The 18,880-nt window shown below is 33.3% G+C and overlaps 1 protein-coding gene across 2 annotated transcripts in view; it reads left to right on the forward strand.

Moving 5' to 3' along the window:
• LOC108723177 (DE-cadherin) overlaps window positions 1-15,852 on the forward strand; it is a 147,834-nt gene extending 131,982 nt beyond the window's left edge. The window contains exons 2-16 of one of the 2 annotated variants that reach the window (XM_018448720.1): window positions 3,802-3,875; window positions 7,038-7,173; window positions 7,734-7,972; window positions 9,554-9,742; window positions 10,161-10,465; window positions 10,580-10,850; window positions 10,964-11,543; window positions 11,635-11,816; window positions 11,910-13,248; window positions 13,503-13,726; window positions 13,804-14,019; window positions 14,107-14,446; window positions 14,526-14,678; window positions 14,774-14,905; window positions 15,063-15,852. In XM_018448720.1, the coding sequence (XP_018304222.1) occupies window positions 3,802-3,875; window positions 7,038-7,173; window positions 7,734-7,972; window positions 9,554-9,742; window positions 10,161-10,465; window positions 10,580-10,850; window positions 10,964-11,543; window positions 11,635-11,816; window positions 11,910-13,248; window positions 13,503-13,726; window positions 13,804-14,019; window positions 14,107-14,446; window positions 14,526-14,678; window positions 14,774-14,905; window positions 15,063-15,151 (4,469 nt within the window). In that variant the 3' untranslated portion in view covers window positions 15,152-15,852. Of the gene's footprint in view, window positions 1-3,801; window positions 3,876-7,037; window positions 7,174-7,733; window positions 7,973-9,553; window positions 9,743-10,160; window positions 10,466-10,579; window positions 10,851-10,963; window positions 11,544-11,634; window positions 11,817-11,909; window positions 13,249-13,502; window positions 13,727-13,803; window positions 14,020-14,106; window positions 14,447-14,525; window positions 14,679-14,773; window positions 14,961-15,062 lie in introns of both variants that reach the window. The other variant, XM_018448721.1, reaches the window with a different exon arrangement.
• Window positions 15,853-18,880: the final 3,028 nt, after the last annotated feature.

Below are 18,880 nucleotides of genomic sequence, written 5' to 3' on the forward strand. Positions count from 1 at the left end.
CCTCATACTATACAGATGTTGCTCTCAACTGGAGCGGAACAAGATAATGGACCAAGTGTTAATTTGGACCAAGTGTTAGTTGGAGAGGAGTAGAGGATGGATCGGTTCGTGGTTACGAGTGGAGTGTATGCTCGATTGAATACGAGTGATAATAAATTGGAGTGACATCGACAATTGTTCTGAATGATTTTGATATAGAGATAGAACGGCAGGGGAGGAAGAAAGATCGAATCCCAATTCAATTATCGAGAGTTTCACAGGAGATTCCTCAATCAACGAGTTATATGTGCATAATTACGCTTGTTGTACGTTGTACTTAAACAGGTTGAGCGACAATCGTTAATCAGGTTTCCCAGAGAAAGATAATTAATCTCGCTGCTATGGTGATAATCATTAATGTCAAATCAATTAGATTGTTAAACGCCACTTCCACCAATCAACCTTTACGAAATGATAAAAAAAGCACGAAGGCAAAAAAGAAACTCAAATACAATATCAGAAAAATTCATGCAAGCGATTATGGCCTAAGATGTCTGGCTTAGCTTCCACCTGTTCTGTTATCATACTTTGTTGTTTCACTACATTCCGCAGTGCCGGCTTCCGGGTGTGAACTGTGAACGTTTGCAAGCCCGGTTGAATTTTATGCAATTCCGATGATATCGCTTTTACGGCGGACAAAATTTACTTAAAATTCGGGACAGTTTAAACCGCATTGTGGTTGAGCCACGCAAGCTGTAGGAATGACAGCGCTTCATCGCTAGCACGTATTGCGGTTGGAAAGCATTAACAAAAGAGTGACAGGGATTATTTTCGGTACTCAAAAATACCGACAGCGAGTGTTCAATGAAACGAAAGCATTTTATATCGCTTCTTTTTCTTGTTCTTTTGCGCACTCGCGCAATATTTTTTTTTCTTTTTTAGTAAAATCGGATTATTGTACGTTATTACATCAATAACAATCTTGTTTAAAATTACAAACGAGTATCTTTTTCTCAATTTGCGACAGTTATTAACAACAGCAGTCTTTGCGAATAATTTTGCATACTTGGAACTGTACTTTCTACGCGCCTTTTGCTTCGTCTCTTTGTACATTAACTTAAAGACTCAGCTAATGCTACATTAGTAATGCCGCATTAGCAATGCCTACTTTGCGCAACTTATGAATAGTTCTGAGGTAGCGTTTCAAGTTGCATTCCTCACTCTTCGATGTTGGTGGAGTAGACATTGTTGTGAATGATGCATAAAGATCTCTGCAACTAGGATCTGCCTCGAGATATATATAATTTCTAATTCAGTTAGCATTCGGCATTTGAAAATTTTAAATTAAGATTGTTCCATCGCGAGTTACAAATTTTCCCTACTATTTTGTTTCCGTTATATACGCACGCGAGAATTCTTCTGAATGGGAAATCTCGCAAAAATATCGAGGAAACGCTTGATATTTTAAATTATTACGTATAAAATGTAAAACGAGCACTGCCGAGAAAATTCATGTACGGGTAAAATAGATACAATAGGACGAATAAATGCGAGCTAAAATAATTATTAAGAGGATTATGCTATTTAACAAGAGAGAGCAATATTCATCTTAGATATCATAAATTCAACGTTTGACTCATATTTCTATATATTATTGAATAAATTTTAATCAGAGCGCGTGCTATTTTCATCGACGTTGCTGAAGTATTAAGCGTATTATATTCGATGAGATCTACATAGAAATAATAGTGTATATGCTTACATATATCATAATTATCTCACTTGTATTGTCAGTATCATTAAGTATGTATTATAGATTATCAGGGTTGGGTAAGTTAACTTTTTTTAAAAACTAAGTTAAGTTAAAATTAATAGCCTTGAAAATTTAACTTAATTAAAATACAAGTTAATCCATAATGAAATTAATTGAATTAAAAGTTAACTTAACAAAAAAAGTAATTGAAAAGTTAAAAGTTAAATTTGGTCTGAACGAACAACTAAAGAAAAAAAAATAAAAAAGTTTGACCATTTTACATAATTTTTCATATTTTTCCTTTCTCACAGCATATTTATTAAAGAATCTGGTTATTTTTGTTCACAAGTAACGATTATACAATATAAAATTACTAAATTATACTCATTATCCTCTCGCATTATGTCTGAGGCGAGGGGCATTTCACTCTCGAGTCAAACAATCATCGTTGCTCGACTCTCGATGATTCGCTCCTTATTTTCATTGACTTCTACTGATTCTTTGCACTATTTTTGCTATTTGCGCTCGTTAACTACGATCATTACACCGTGCGCTTAGTCCGCGACCTAAACAATGGGCGTCCTTGTTTAACCTATAGGTTGAACAAAGATCTATCATATAGGTCGCGGACTAAGCGCACGGTGTAAACCAGGCTGTTGATTCGTGCTGACTTCGTGCTGACTTAACGTTTTTTAAACGCACCGACTCGCTAAAACTCGCACTGTAACTCGAGAGTGAAATATCCCTCGGTTTGAGCATTGACTTCAAAAAAATCAAATTAAAAGTTAATAGTCGCCGATAAAATGCAACTAAATTAAGTTAAAAAGTTAAGAGTCTAAAATATAATTTTTTTTAAGTTAAGTTAAAATTAATTAACTTTTAAACTTTTTAACTTAACTTCTATCTTTTTAACTCAGCACTATCTAACCTTGTAGATTATTATATAGAGGAGAAGGTGGTATTATGGCCAGTGTAGATATTGTGGCCTCTTTTAATATCTCCACTATTAAGTGGCAAATTCTAGCGATTACTTACGGAATTATTTCTTCAGTAGTTCGCCGTTATACATCATGACGCTAATATACCATTAATCAATAGCCAGCACTTATTATAACGCATTTTCTACTTTTAAGTATTTCGAAACGTTTCTGGGGTACATTTTAGCATTTAATTACACCTACTTTTTCATTTTTCTTAAACTTAAATTATCACATGAATATATGTATTTTTGAATGTGTTGTTTGCTATTTAACAATATATATTTTTTATTTGACTATATATATTTTGAGTTGTGCAAATTTAAACAATAGCATGGCATTTTGCTAATGCCCTCTATTATTGCGGATATTGATTACTCATGGTCTCTTTTTTGAAGTTTTCAAATCAAAATTTATTAAGTATTTGATAATCGTCTGTAGCTCTACTGTTAATCTATACTTTGTATTACGTATACTATTTTTAGTACACCGAGATTTTTAGTACTGAGCAGCTTATATGCAGAAGTTGTATAAATGTATATACATTTATTTGCATACATTTTGAAATGTTTTACTTTTTTGTTAATTTTGTAATCAAATTCTGTTTTTTAAACAAAATTAATTTTTTAAGGCTATTTTTATGAAAGGCCACATTACCATCCATATTTTTCTTCGAGTCATGCAATATCGCCACATTTTTATTAACAGCGTCCTAAGTAATAAATATTTCGTAACTTGAGTCCAGAATTGATTCAATAACTATTTTACAAATATAATTATCAAATTTTAAATTTAAATATTGTTAACAAAGGTATTGTGTAAAATGTAATTGGAGTGGCATAATACTATCTTCTCCTTTATAAATTATGAAAGACGTTGTGTCGTATCGCGATATGTTGTAGGTACGAATATTAGGATAAAAAAAGCTCTTGTTTTGTTTTATTGTTAAATTCTTGCTTTCGTAAAAGAATGATAATATTACACATTATTTTTAAATTTGAACGAGGTCTTTGATCGATTTTCCTCGCTTTATCGAATGCAATATCCTAAATGGGCGATATCATCATCCTCCGTTTCTTCTTTATGTTACAGCGTCTGCAACGAGATTGAGGCACTCGAGACACCTGGACGAGAGATCGCAGTACCTGGGCGAGGGTAAATTATCGGTAAGTGCTTCTCGATTCGTTTTTGATTCTATTTTTCGTTTCTTTCCACCGCCATTTACACTCCTTTTCTTCTGTCTTAGACATCGAGCTCGGTTTCTTTACGATCCAAGATCCTAGGAATGATCCAATCAGATCCCCGTATACATTACCTTTCCAATAAGTTGGATAATGGATTTGTTTCTTCCTTTATTACCTACCTGCCGAATAGTTTAAATATGTATTTACCGCGTGCGCACGTCTGCAGTCGTCTTTACGTAATGTCGACAATCCTGAATTCACTGCCACTCGTTGGATATGTACGGAGCGTGCAAAAAGTCATGAGGGAGGCAGTAAATTTAAAATATCATGTTTTCATGGTATCTCTCAGATGATTAATTACTCTCACAAAGTCTTGGATTTGTAATTAAATGAAATAAAAATTCATTCATTCTTAAGAGGGTATAAACTTTAAAAGATATTCAAGCCAATATATAATAATATCGATAGGTGCGAATTTCTATCTGAAATAATATTCAAAATATATATCATTATTCAGTATTAGTACTTGCATAGAAATATCGATATTGGTCTTTATTTAGATTTTTCTTATATCAAATGTTGATCATTAGCTATGAAACTGTGAGTCTTTTTATGTCAATACAAAATTCAACGATCATTGATTTTCAATAATCGAATTACGCGGATAATAAATATTTCGAATCCATCAAATACAAATATAATTTAATATAATATAGTATTATGTGTTGCTGCCAGAATCAAGACATACTTAACGAACTTTTCCATAATGAAAAAAGACGTTTGATCAAACAATTCATTCTAAATTCATCAAACTCATAATTGAACTTGTTTGGGATCTAATCTCATGAATATAGATACAGAGAAGTTTCCTACAATTCAGATATAACCTAAATAAATTCAGATATAGCCTAACTCCAGAGGGGACTATTTAAACCTTTAGTACTTTAATAATTAAATTCAATTGCAACTGCGAAGAAAATAAGCCGAATAAGATTTATGTGATTTTTAATTAATTAAATATTATTTATATTGCGTAAACACTGTCAATTGTAAAAAATAATTAGAATGGAATTCTAATTATTTTTATATTGCTAAAATGGAAACAGATATTTTAATAATTTATACATATACGTAAAATATCTTTTCATTGCATATTTATTTAAATTTACTTACACTTAAATTAAAATAAAATTACGTGTCTCTTTATTTTGTTTACAACTCAATTGCTGCTTCACGCTCTTTCAATTTTTAATGTAAGATATTTCGCTAACTTACTTTTAATTAAATTTTTCCCGAGGAAAAAAATCGAGAATACTTAAAAAATAACGGGAGTTACTGTCACTGTAATGATCTTTTTCATGATATATGATAGATAATAATTATATGTAATTTTTTATATGTATTACATTAACAGAGTAAGGTTTATTACTCAACCTCTTTACGAAATTTTATTGCTTTTACCTTACTCTTCAATTCCACTTCATCCATTGCAAATCAGAGATGATAGTCGCGGTGAAACTCGGTCTTTTGCGAATATTAAACGTTGCGCAAAAACATCACGAGCAATTTGCATCACACGAAAGCTTTCTCGCTTTCAATATTAAATTAGCAGTTGGGTATATCTCGCTGCTCGTACTCATCGTTAGGGTAACTTCGGCTTACATATGTCGCACCTATCGAAAATTTAATTTATCAAGTATTATTTATTATGTTTACGGTAAGTGAGTTATATCGATAAAAACTTTATACTATCTATTACTATAAAAAATTATAAATATGAAATATATTTATTTTTTACTTAAAAAACTTTTTAAAACTTTTTTATTTTTGTATATTCTATATATAAGGATGGGATATACGACTATTCAAGTTTATTTTAAATTTGCGTCTAAAGATACTTATTTTGCCTCTGAATTTTGATGAAAACGCCCAGAAAATCAGAATCCTCATGGATTTTTTTCTCAAGATCTCAGCAGATGCCCAACGAATTTTAATTGACGGAATTTTCTTTCGAACAAGTCTGCAGGAATCAGCCGTACATATAGTATTACGGGGTTAATATGCTAAAACGCGGCTAACTTGTTTATCGTTAATGAGGTTGGAAAATACGAGAGCGAATACCGGCGCTATATCGGGAGTAACGCATGACGTCGGTAAAGTGCTGTGCGAAATTCTAAGCGGTCTGAGGGGTTTGCTAGATGCCAAGGCATGCTTCACCGTGCGAGCAAACACGGTGAGAGCATACATGGATTATGTTTCTTACCAAATGTTGTTTACTTAGGAATATCGTTATCCCCCGTGGGACAGAAAATAGTAATGAATATTAATGTCGCGACCATTTAATTATATTGAAGATAACAATGTAATGTGAACGCGCCCAAGGAAAGCGGAGATACTTAGCATTTATTATTACGAGTATCATCCCTCGTGTTTTGGCACAGGATTGATGAAAAATTCGACACCAGATGTATTACTATCTGCAAAATTAATTTCTTGATTTATAATTTTTTTATATATCGTTATTAGTTATTATTCGCGATACATATTCTTTCTTTCTCTTTTTTCTCTCTTTTCCTCTTCCTCTACAGTTTAAAAGTTAAACGCCATGTCGATCGTGTATTACGTATGTTAAACATCATCGATCCTAATCGCGATGAAATGGTAACACAATGCACGAGAGCGGTTGGTACCAATAATTTATGAGGATATGACTTACCGAAATGCAATAGATCGCGTAACGTTGTACAAAGCCATAGGATTTATGTTAGCCTTGCCACATGTCTAGTCCTAGATCGTCGATGTGAACAATGATTATTATGAAGCGTCTAAGCACGATGCTCCGTTTTTTCCTTTTCCTCCCTCTTTCACTTTGTGTTTCTATCTTCCTTCTCTCCTTCTTCAGGCTGTATTGGATCTTTATGAGGAAACGCGACATAATAGACCGCCAGAGTATACGCCATGATTAATGGCGCTCGGTTTATGAGGAACGCTTTGATTTATCGAGTACCTTGTTCTCCAAAGTCTTTCCCATCTGCATCGCGCCCCGCCAAGTTTACCGATTAATCCCCCGGACATCTTTCGAGGGGATGCTCCACGCTAAGTAACACTCGCGTTAATAGCTGTCCGTTTCTCTTGCGCTTTCAGCTCGATGAAAATCACAACCATAAGCCGGTGTTCTCCAATTGCGCAAGTTACGCGCCAGTGGTGAAGGAGGAACAACCGCCTAACACAACGGTGATCCAGGTGCACGCCGAAGATAGGGATCCACCGGAGGAAGGAGGTATTGTACAATAGCGCGACATCATCGCATATATGTCATATGTATCATGCATAAAACGTCGTGGTAAATTATGCGCATAATAAATAAAATTTATATGCGAACCATTTCTATGTTTATGATTTTCAAAGTTTTGCGACCTCGAATCGAAATAAATGGGGAACAATTGCAAGACACGCGCTCTGTGTTTGAGTCTGTTTTTAATCGTGTCACTGATACGTTTTTAATTTATTATTTTTACACGAGATGCTACCCCCTTCGGTATAAGAACGAGAAATATATGCGTTAAAAGAATGGAAATACCTCGCCACATTATTAACTGATAAAGCAGATATACGCAATTTTTTCTTTTTCATGTTAACAAATCACGATGGAATAGAAATTTTTTTCAAGACATTCAAAACTTTCGAGATTTTTTTCCAAGACTTTGGAAAGTTCGAATAATATTTTACTTAAATATTCAGTTTTCATATGATCAAATTATTTGAAAATTTTCATTAAAAAGATTCAAATTTCCATCATTAATTAAATTATCCAACGGTCATTTGGTCTCGTATTTTCAGGTACCATTACGTACAGTTTTGCTAAGGATCCTAAGGATAGGTTAAAATTCGCAATCAACAATAAAACGGGTTTCATCACTACGACCCAGATACTCGACAGAGATGAACCCGCCAGAGAAAAAGAAGTTTATCTCACGGTACTCGCGACTGACAATGGAAGGCCGCAGCTGGATGACCATTGCACATTCAAAGTCACTATCGAAGACGTGAATGACAATTACCCTGAATTTGACAAAGCGGTACGTTGCTTTATTATCTAAGTTACTAACTCATTACCAACTCTCTTGTAGTTCCCGTCTGCAAATACGAATCTGAATGCATGTGGTACGAATAAACGTTTACATTATGCATACGTTGCAATTATACGTATGTAATTGACTTAGCCAGATTCTACTGAAGAGAAATGGAGAAGCAGAACCACATAAAATCTTTTCTTTTTATGATATTTATGGGATAATAGTGCATTGTTTGTGATAAAGACCTGATTTTTTTATGAATAAATAAAAAATAAAAAATAAATTCTTTTTATACGAGATTTATTTTTGATAAAAATGACTTATTAAAAAAAAAATGAGAGGAATTGATTTAAAAAAAATTTTTTTTTAACTAACTTTTAATTAATAAGGATAAATCCGGAGTAAAATAGATGGTTTTAAATGTATAATTCATACGCCATTAAAATATTCGTAAACCATTTTGAAATGCAAGACATTTTTATTTAGAGAAATGATGAGTTATTTTGAAAATATATGAGTAACTCGTGAGATATTATAGTGGATTTCCGTACATTTATATCACGTGAATTTTTTTGTAACTAACATACAACCACTATCGCTACTAACAACTATCGCTTAAATTTTTTTGTTTCATTTCAATCCCAGGTCTTTCGTGGATACAGGTGGAAGGTTCGTTTTGAATACGTGATATGAATGTTGCTCGATATGTAAATGAACAAAATAAAAGTATTCCAAGTTTTGTTTTCTCGCTTCTTTTTATGTGTATGTTTGCATATTTCATGAAACAAATTGTCGTTTTAATTTTTATTTTATATATCGAATGTTTTTTATATGCACTTGGAAAAATATTTTTAAATTTGACCATGAGAATTTAAAAGAGTACAAGATATACATTTACGTTGTTATGACAGATGCACACTGAAAGAAAAGATTGGTTGAATATGGCATAGCATTTTTAATTAGCAGCAGCCAATCTTTTCTTTCACACAATGCAAAGATTTTTTATTGATTTATAATTAATTACAATGATCATCAGCACAGTATGGAAATTATATTCTCCGTTCATTTATTATTATTAAAGGAATAATATGTAAATTAATGTATTATATTATTTATTATTATTAAACGAAGAAATTAACATGCATGAACGTGTGGTCTTTTAGGAATGATAATTGTAAACACAATTCGTACGAAAATTGCTTGGAATAAGAGCCCTATACGGTCGAAGCTAGATCTTAAAATGTTTCAAATAATTCAATCTTGAATTACTAAATATGATATATATGTACTTGACATATATATCACAATTAGTTCGCAAATATTTCGGTACACAGTTCGCTAGACAATTATGGTATATATGTCAAGTACGTATATATCATATTTAGTAATTCAAAATTGAATTATTTAAAGCATTTTAAGATCTAGCTTCGACCGTATAGGGCTCTTATTTATCGGTTGTGTCTCTCACACACGTGGTCTAAAAATTATATTATTGCTTGGAATACTTCACATTAAGTGCATTTTAGAATTCGTGCATACGTATTGTGCGATTGTCGGTTCTCGCTAATTTGGCTTGTTACACAGAATTACACAGAATCTGTGCCGCAAGATTTACCAGTGGGTCGTGAAGTCATGCGAATTTCCGCCACCGATATTGACAATGGCAATAATTCTATCGTCCGATATAGTCTGTCAGCTGAGAGACCGGATGATGTCGGATACTTTTGGATCGAACGCGAATCCGGTATCATATTCCTCAACAAAACTATAGATGTAAGTAGTGTGAAGGTGGAACGATGTTATATAAATGATAGTGCTTGTAATGCAAACGTCCGTTTTACAATATTATTTGAAAACTAGAACTTGTAACATATATTTGATAGTTTAAGCGGTGATCGTTCCGTCGTTTTATTAAAACGTTGTTCGAATTTTTATATTCATTGGCGAACTTTGTATACTCTTTTTTTTTTTTAGTAAATATTTTACACGCAAGTAATGCTTAAAATAAACTTACCTGTTGAAAGAAATATTTGTTACCTTTTCTCATATGTATTATGCTAAAAATATGTCCCGATAAATAACGCGATGCATCGACCTATTTTTTCCAACTAGCTTGAGTTTCCCCCTTTTTTTTATTTAACAAATTATAGTATAAACGTTCTTGCATTATAATCATTATGAATTTCTGCAGCGGATTCCAGGTTCTAAATTCGGTATGATAGTTAGCGCCACGGATCTTGGCACCGAAAAGCCACTGAGCAGTAGCACTTCTTTTTACATACAAGTTGTGGAATCACATAAAAAGGCGCCATCTTTTGTACCGAGGCCAGCAGAACCGATCCAACTTAAGGAGGATTTTAGAGATTATGATGCTAGTATTGTCCGTTTACAAGCAGTATCCAACATCGATAATTCTAGTAATTCAGACAATTTGTATCTAACCTTTGAGCTGGTGATTGGGACAACGGAACAAACTAATAAAGAGCATACGTTTAGGTACTATACAAATTGCACTTACTACTTTTTTTCACTCCATTTAATTTGGAATGTAACGTATTAACAATTGCGAATCAACCCTGTTTTACATATTTTATTTCGTACTAATTGTAGATTAGAATCTAATAAAGATGTAGCAGATATCAAGTTGGGTTTGCAACTTGATTATGAGAAGAACACGCAGTACTCGTTAATAGTGAGAGTAAAAAACAATTATCAGTTAGCTGCCGAAACGGTAGTTGATATCGAAATTTTAGATGTAAATGACAACATTCCAGTCTTTCGTGATATTAAAGGAGGAAGCGTTTTAGAAAACGAACCACCAGGAGTTTTTGTGATGCAAGTGCGAGCCATTGATGCTGATGGAACTTCCGCTAATAATCAGGTATTAAAACTGTATAAATTACATTTTGTACTACGAAAGCATGCGTTTTATTATAACTGTATGTCAACGTTCCATTATGTTTTACACTTAACGCAATATCCCGATTTTCAAAGGTCACCTACGAGTTAGATAACTTCAAGGATTTCTTTGCCATTGACCCGCAAACTGGTAATATCACAACGTTAATGACATTCGACAGAGAACAACAAGATATCTACAATGTGAAAGTAATAGCGACGGATAATTCTCCAAGTGCTTTGTTTAAAACTGGTGAACACAATAAGGGACAGCAGACGTTCCAAATCGAAATAGCTGATAAGAACGATAATCCACCTCGCTTCACCCGCAAAGTCTACACCCATAATTCCATTTATGAAAACGCCAACATTTACGAGCCTGTAACTGAAGTCAAAGTCATCGATTCCGATACGGCAAGTGTTATTACATACAGCATTATATCAGGCAACACTGATGACAGCTTTCACATTGAAGCTACAACGGGGAAAATTCGCGTGAACAAGCCACTCGATTATGAAAAACTCACCAAGTACAATCTAACTGTGAAAGCATTCGACGGTCTGTTTAATGATACGGCACAAGTCGAGATTTTTATCGAAAACGTTAATGATAATCCACCAGTTTTCGAAGATTTCGACAAAAATCCTACAATAGACGAAGAAAAATTGGTAGACGGTAAAGTATTAATGCAATATTTTTTTATAATATATATATATCCTGCAAAGTTTGATCATTTTTTAAACAAACTTTATTACTGTTTGTTTAGGCTGCATCACTACTGTGGTGGCTTATGATCCTGATATCGAAGACAGAAGTGCTGATCAACATATTGTCTATTTTATCGCTAAGGAAGAGCAACAACCCTTGATAGGAATCGACAAATTTGGCTGTATGAAACTGAAGAAGCCATTAGATCGTGACCCACCGAATGGTTATTCAACGTGGACTGTGAGTTATTAGTCGTATATTTATCAAGTATATTTATCAATATCTTAAAAAATTAATTTCATTTTTTATTGTTCCTTTTGATGGTTTTAACAGGTTACTGTAAAGGCGAGAGATGAAGATGATAGCCCATCAGCCCTTCGAGAGTTAGTGACGGTTAATATTACTCTCAGAGATATAAATGACAACGCACCATTTCTCGATATGCAACCAGTTATTTGGGGTGAAAATAAACCACACGGCAAGATAACCGAGTTGAAGGCACGAGATTACGACGCCGATGATAATGGTCCGCCATTCAAGTTCAAAATCGACGATACTGCGGACGATGAAATTAGATCTAAATTTGACATACGCGATATTAATTTATATTCGCGGGTAATGTTTGATCGAGAAAGGCGGAAGAGTTACAACATTCCGATTGCGATTACGGACAGTGGTGCACCGCCAATGACGGGTACCTCGACGCTTACTGTGATCATAGGCGATGAGAATGACAATCCTATGCGCGAGGGTTCAAGTTCTATATTCGTTTATAATTACAAGGGAGAAGCTCCTGACACAGAAATCGGACGCGTTTATGTTAACGATCCGGATGATTGGGATTTACCTGATAAATCTTTCAAGTGGGCTTCTCCTCATGATGGTTTCTATCTTGATACCAGTACTGGCATGATTACTTTATTGTCAGGTACGACAAACGACACCTTCGTATTGAAATTTATCGTCACCGAAGAAGGTCAAGATATTCCATTGCATCAAGTAAATGCTTACGTAAACGTTACTGTTAAGGAACTTCCTGAAGAAGCTGTTTACAGATCTGGTTCCGTACGATTTTATGGGATAACAGCGGAGCAATTTGTGGAACTTGACGAATCTGGTGTCAGTAAAAAGGATATATTCCAAGAGAAATTGGCAATTATGCTAAATATATCGGTCGAAAATGTCGACGTGTTCACCGTACTTCATTCGCCTCATCACAACAATAAAAGCTTGCTGGACATTCGATTTTCGGCACATGGCAGTCCATATTACGCTTCCGAGAAGTTGAACACAATTATAGCGCAACATTCTAAAGAAATTGAACGAGAGATGAAAGCGGATATTTTATTGATGAACATTGATGAATGCCTATTCGAGAAGTTTTATTGCAACGATTCGTGCCGCAATCACTTGAACGCTAGCACTGTTCCGTATGTCGTTTATACTAACACCAGCTCGTTTGTCGGTGTTAGGGCAGTCGCAGATCCGCTGTGCACTTGTCACGTAGCAGATCCTATTATCTGTTTAAACGGTGGTACTACTCTGGCAGAACGATGCGAATGTCCCCCTGGTCTGGAAGGGCCGAGATGTGAACTGTTGGGTATTGGCTTTCAGGGAGACGGCTGGGCTATAATGCCGTCGCCTGGTCAAGCTTGCGACGACTCACATTTAGGTAGGTGCCATAAGTGACGAAACGATAAATAAAAATACCGAAATCAACTGGGATTTGAACTTGAAATCCTTCACTCTCACGACTAGAACCTATAGTAACATGTTTCATTACTATTTCACTGCTTCTGTAATTACTCCGTGATCTTTTATCGATATTTAATCGATCTTAACTTGATACTTCTATAATGCATTTTCGTTTACACTATTTCCGTTTTTCATGTTTATATTCACATGATATGTGTATGATTATTGTAGGATTGGAGATAACGCCACACGTGGACAATGGTCTTGTATTTTATTTTGGTCCCATGACTTACAATCCGAAGCTTGGAATTCAGGATTTCATGTCTCTCGAACTTCAACAAGGCTTCGCTGTGTTGTATGTTGATTATGGAACGGGAACTATAAGGCTAGATCAGAAACAAATTAAATTAACGGACGGCAAGAGCCACAGAATAGACGTTTACTGGAAGAAGACTGTAAGAATTCTCGTTATATGCATCGTTTTGTTTAAATTAGATATGCAAATTATTTTAACGTACTTGTTTTTTTCCAGTCCATAGAGATGGTAGTTGATAAGTGCGGCATATCGGCTTGCATGAGTCTCACTGCACCGCAAGGCACCAATGAATTTTTAAATGTTAACAGTCCGATGCAAGTAGGTGGTACATTGACTAATTTAGCGCATTTAGCATCAAATTTAGGATGGGATTATAAACCGACTAACAAAGGATTTGTCGGTTGTATACGCAATATGACATTCAATGGAAATGTAAGTAAAATAAAGAGATATAATAAAAACACACACATAGTTATAGCAGCTTATGATGAGAGATTAAGTTATATCCTTTTATTTTAGACGTACAACTTGGGTATGCCATCGTTGTCCAGAAACGCAGATCCTGGCTGCGATCATGGCATGGCAAAGGCAATCTCGTTCGGAATTGATACGAACTTTATAGTAGCTATTTTAGTTTGCGTATTAATATTGTTAATATTGCTCGTAGCGGTAGTTGTGCATAGGAGAAAAACGGATGATATGTATAAAGATATGGACGATATCAGAGAAAATATTATTAATTATGAGGACGAAGGAGGCGGTGAGGTTGACACGGGTTATGATTTAAATGTCTTGAGAGCCATTTACGATGCACCACCTATTGATTCGAAAATAGCTCCAATTGGCCTACAAGATAGAGGTATGATAATGGCAAATATTATTAAAGCGCTATTTGCGTTCTGGATTGTACGAAAACTAAAAGATAATTTTTTATAAAGGGACCGATGAAGTTCCAGACATTTGTGGTTTCCTAGATGGTAAGAAAGAAAGTTGTGATAAAGATCCTGATACAAATCCATTCGATGATGTAAGGCATTATGCTTACGAGGGAGAAGGCAATTCAGAAGGCGATCTATCATCATTAGCTTCCTGTTGGTATTTTTAAATCTCAGATATCTCAAAGTGGGCTTATATTTTTACATTACTTTCTTAATTAATCTCATTATGTTTTTTTTGTCATTGACAGGCACTGACGATGGAGATCTCAAGTTTAATTATCTATCTAATTTTGGACCAAGATTTAGAAAATTGGCAGATATGTATGGAGAAGATCCAAGTGACGATGAAAGTGACGCAGTTGGTGAACGAGAAAGCGAAAGTTGGTGTTGAATTTTTCTAAATGAAAACATCATAGATATAAAATTTTATCGCAGGTAACGTAGTTTGCTTGGATAATTTTTAATCAACATTACAATTTCACAATACATTATTCATCTATATCATTATTTTATTTGCCAAAAACACACATTTTACAGACCCGTTCCTGATTGGTGAATCATACATGAGGAGCATATATGCCACAGAGTTTATGCTGTGCATTTCCAAAGTCCCAGATTCCAATTAATTGGAAAGAAACGAGGCTTGTACTTAAATGGTATGTGAAATATGCTCTCACACACACACACACACACACACACACACACACACATTAATCGAATACTCTAATTTGATGGTTGAAGAGACGAAGAGCGTATGATACGCATTATCGCAATTACGTGTAATTAAAATGCGTATGGTTTATTAGTGGACGGAATAACCTTTATGATTATCATGAGTGACTATATGAACGCTGTGTAAACTTCGTTTACTCGTAAAAGTGATGCGTATCTTATACTGATCCTTATAATAAATTTTTATATTGTGTCTATAAAACCTAGACGCGCATTTATGCTATACTTTTACGTTAGAAGTGATATATGTGTATAAGTGGGATGAGAGAAAATAGTGTGCGTTCATTGTACATTGCACGGACATGTGAACATTAAAAGTTCTGGATTCATGTTCTCGTATGTATTTTGACGAGTTGGACAATCGACATTTCTATTCATCCAAGAGTCTCTCCTTTTTCATTTTTAATTTAATTATTTAATATACTTATGACATTTGCATTTTGACAAATTACAATAAGCGATGCTCCATTTGTTAGAAATACCGTCCTGGTATTTTTAACATACTGGCATAAATATTGTATTATGTAAACGACTTAATACTTCGCTGATTATTTTGTTCGGAAATTATTATTGGAGAATAATATACTAAACAATAAAAAAAACTACCAAAATTTTTATTAAGTTTTTCAAAATAAAAATCAAAGAAAATCCACATGATAAAGCTAATTGTATTAATATAAACCTGTTCTTTTTTTTTCTTTCAAGTTCTTCTTTGATTTTTAGTCGTCAAAAGCTTTTTTAGTCATCAGAAGGTAGAAATGTCATGTACAAGTTGTATTATACAGTTTCTTTTTTCTTTTTTTAAATTAAAAAGATATTGCTATGGTTGGTAAAGTGTCAATTTTTTAAATTATTCATTCATCAAGTTAGGACAAGAAAAAGAGCTACTGTCTATTTTTGTTAATATTTTTTTTATAATTATGTAATAGCAACGAAATGCTATGTGACTGACTTTAGAACTCGCCGTCTATGAAAACTTGAGTAACTTCGTAATAAAATATACTGACTTCCAGATTCAAGAAAACACTCGCCTGTATATGCGTTATTAGCTTTAAATATTACATTACATTCCAGTAGCAAACAGATTGTAATCAAATAACATCAGTTCATGAAACGTCAAGAACATCACGATTTCGTAATCAAGTCTACAACGAGAACATAATTTTTGTCAATAGATCTGCATTCTTGAGTCTGGTAATCATCAAGTTACAAGGTTTCTAGACTATTTTTTATACGTATATTATGTAAAAAAATATATATATATAAAAAGAGAGATATATATATATAGATATAAAAGAAAACTGAATATCAAGCGATCAATGAGGTAATTGTAAAAGAATGGACAAGTTTCTTATGAGAATAAAAAATATATAGCGCTACTCTTCTGTTTTTTTAATTTATATGACATTATAATAATTACATATGTATGAATGGGAAAGAATTAGTATACATATGATGTATGATGCCACAAGCGTAACGATATCATCACTATTATCAAGATGAACGCATACAATATTGCATGCATATTGTTATATCCAATATATATTGCAAAATAAAAATATATGTGTGCGTGCATGCGTGCATGCATGCATGCATGTATAATTATGCATATATATGTAAGCATATTGTATATTGTATATATGCACGTACATATATATACGCAGGCAGCCAAGTCGAAGTGTTTACTACAAATTTTATTGGCAAAATGGCAACAGTAATATAACAAAATTAACAGAATATAAGCAGATTGACTGTAGGAAAATGATACATAAACATACTATTTAAATGGTTATAAAATGATAAATGTGCTCGATTTCCGCTAGCAATCTGTTGCAATATTTTGTTTGAATCTACTAGTATAATGCAAACAGTTTTGGGTATATTCATCCTTTATTACGTGTATACTTCTCATAAGAATCGAAAAGATTATTCTCATCGCAAGGTTGTTCGTAATGTTGTTCCGCCAGTAAGGTTTTATCGTTATAAGCAACTGTATCCAAGTATAGACAAACGAAGAAATGACGCATGAAGATCGAGTGCCATAGCGCGCTTTGAACATTAATCTTTCTCTTTATTCCATAAATAATAACTCATACTGATAAGATCATTGTGTATCACGGCTCGCAAATAGCTTTGGGACAACATAGCACATCTTTGTCATGGACATTTGTTCTTCGTATTCTTCATTGATTTTACTATAATATTATTAACGCCGTCATTTTTGCTATATCTTCATGCCAATTGACAAGTATTTAGGTATACATGGATACTGTTATTTTTAAGGTTCTTATATATAATAAAGGTGACATATATATGTATATTATCTGCATGTGGTTACGTTGAGACATATTTTCATACAAATGTTCCTCGGTTATTTGTGCGCTGATATTTATTATTTTTTATAATTCATTGACAAATTGATAAATGCAGTGAAGGAACGTTTGTTGAATGTATTTTGATACTTATGAGGTTTACTATACATATACGTATCGTCTATTGTAATAAAATGAATATTATGATATTCTCTGGAAGTATATACTTCTAGAGAATCTTTTCAGAGAAATATATCTTTTAGGAAGTTCAAATCCTTTTTATTAAAGTTTGTATATATATATATATATATAAAATTATATTCGGTAAATTCTCAATAATTCATTCATTTCGTGCATAAATAACCGAGAAATGTTAAATGGTGTTTTTATACTTAAAAAAAATTGGTTATAGCATATTTTATTCATAAAAGCAATCACAATCAAAAGTCATAATTTAATATTTACAAGAGATACCGAAAGTGAACATCGGTATTTGCTTTTTGTTAATCGGATGTTGGAAAGAACTCAACGTACCATGCAGTATTAGTACATATCGTGAAATGTAATTCGTATAGGTATAACATATGTATATGATAAGAAACGTAATTTAGATGGATACGTGTGATCTCAAGAGTTGAAGAGCAGATTTCGAACGTTCCTTTAGGAATGTCTATGAGTTATTTAGGGACTTGCCATTGAACAACGATTAAGATGAGAAATGGATAAAATTAATATAACAGATCTATGCATAACAAGAATTATATATCATAAAATTTAACTCTTACGCACTGCCGTGCATTTCTTTTTTACACTGAGGCGATATTTGGCAAGTGTTGTTCAAAGATGTTACTTCAATTTAAAGTTTATATGATAAAGATTAGGGTAATAATAATTGTAATAGATTAATCCATTAGGCATGCAACAACTAATGCTAAATATTGCTCGATTTTCTTTAATTATTCTATTAATAATATTAGCTCATTATGTGTGCAGGAACATAAGAATTTTGTAATTTTCTGCGAACAGGCGTTTTCCTTATATACACACCTGTTAAAAGATCCTTAAAGAGACTTGTCCGTGAAATTTGTACAACACTTCACACGGCACTGTAAAAAAATTAGCATTATCATTATTCCTCACCAGTTTCATACATCTGTAACTGTCATTTCTATTATTCACAGAGTTAAACAATAGGTCATAAAATATAAAGAGTTCATGAATGCTGTTGATAAATGTTTACTCGACACTGCCTTTAAGATAGAGGAAAATCAGGAATTTTTTGACACACAATCTTAATAATTAAATCTTAAT

The sequence above is a fragment of the Mycetomoellerius zeteki genome, unplaced genomic scaffold, assembly GCF_001594055.1.
Source record: "Mycetomoellerius zeteki isolate Tzet28-1 unplaced genomic scaffold, Tzet1.0 scaffold224, whole genome shotgun sequence".
NCBI classification, from domain to species: domain Eukaryota; kingdom Metazoa; phylum Arthropoda; class Insecta; order Hymenoptera; family Formicidae; genus Mycetomoellerius; species Mycetomoellerius zeteki.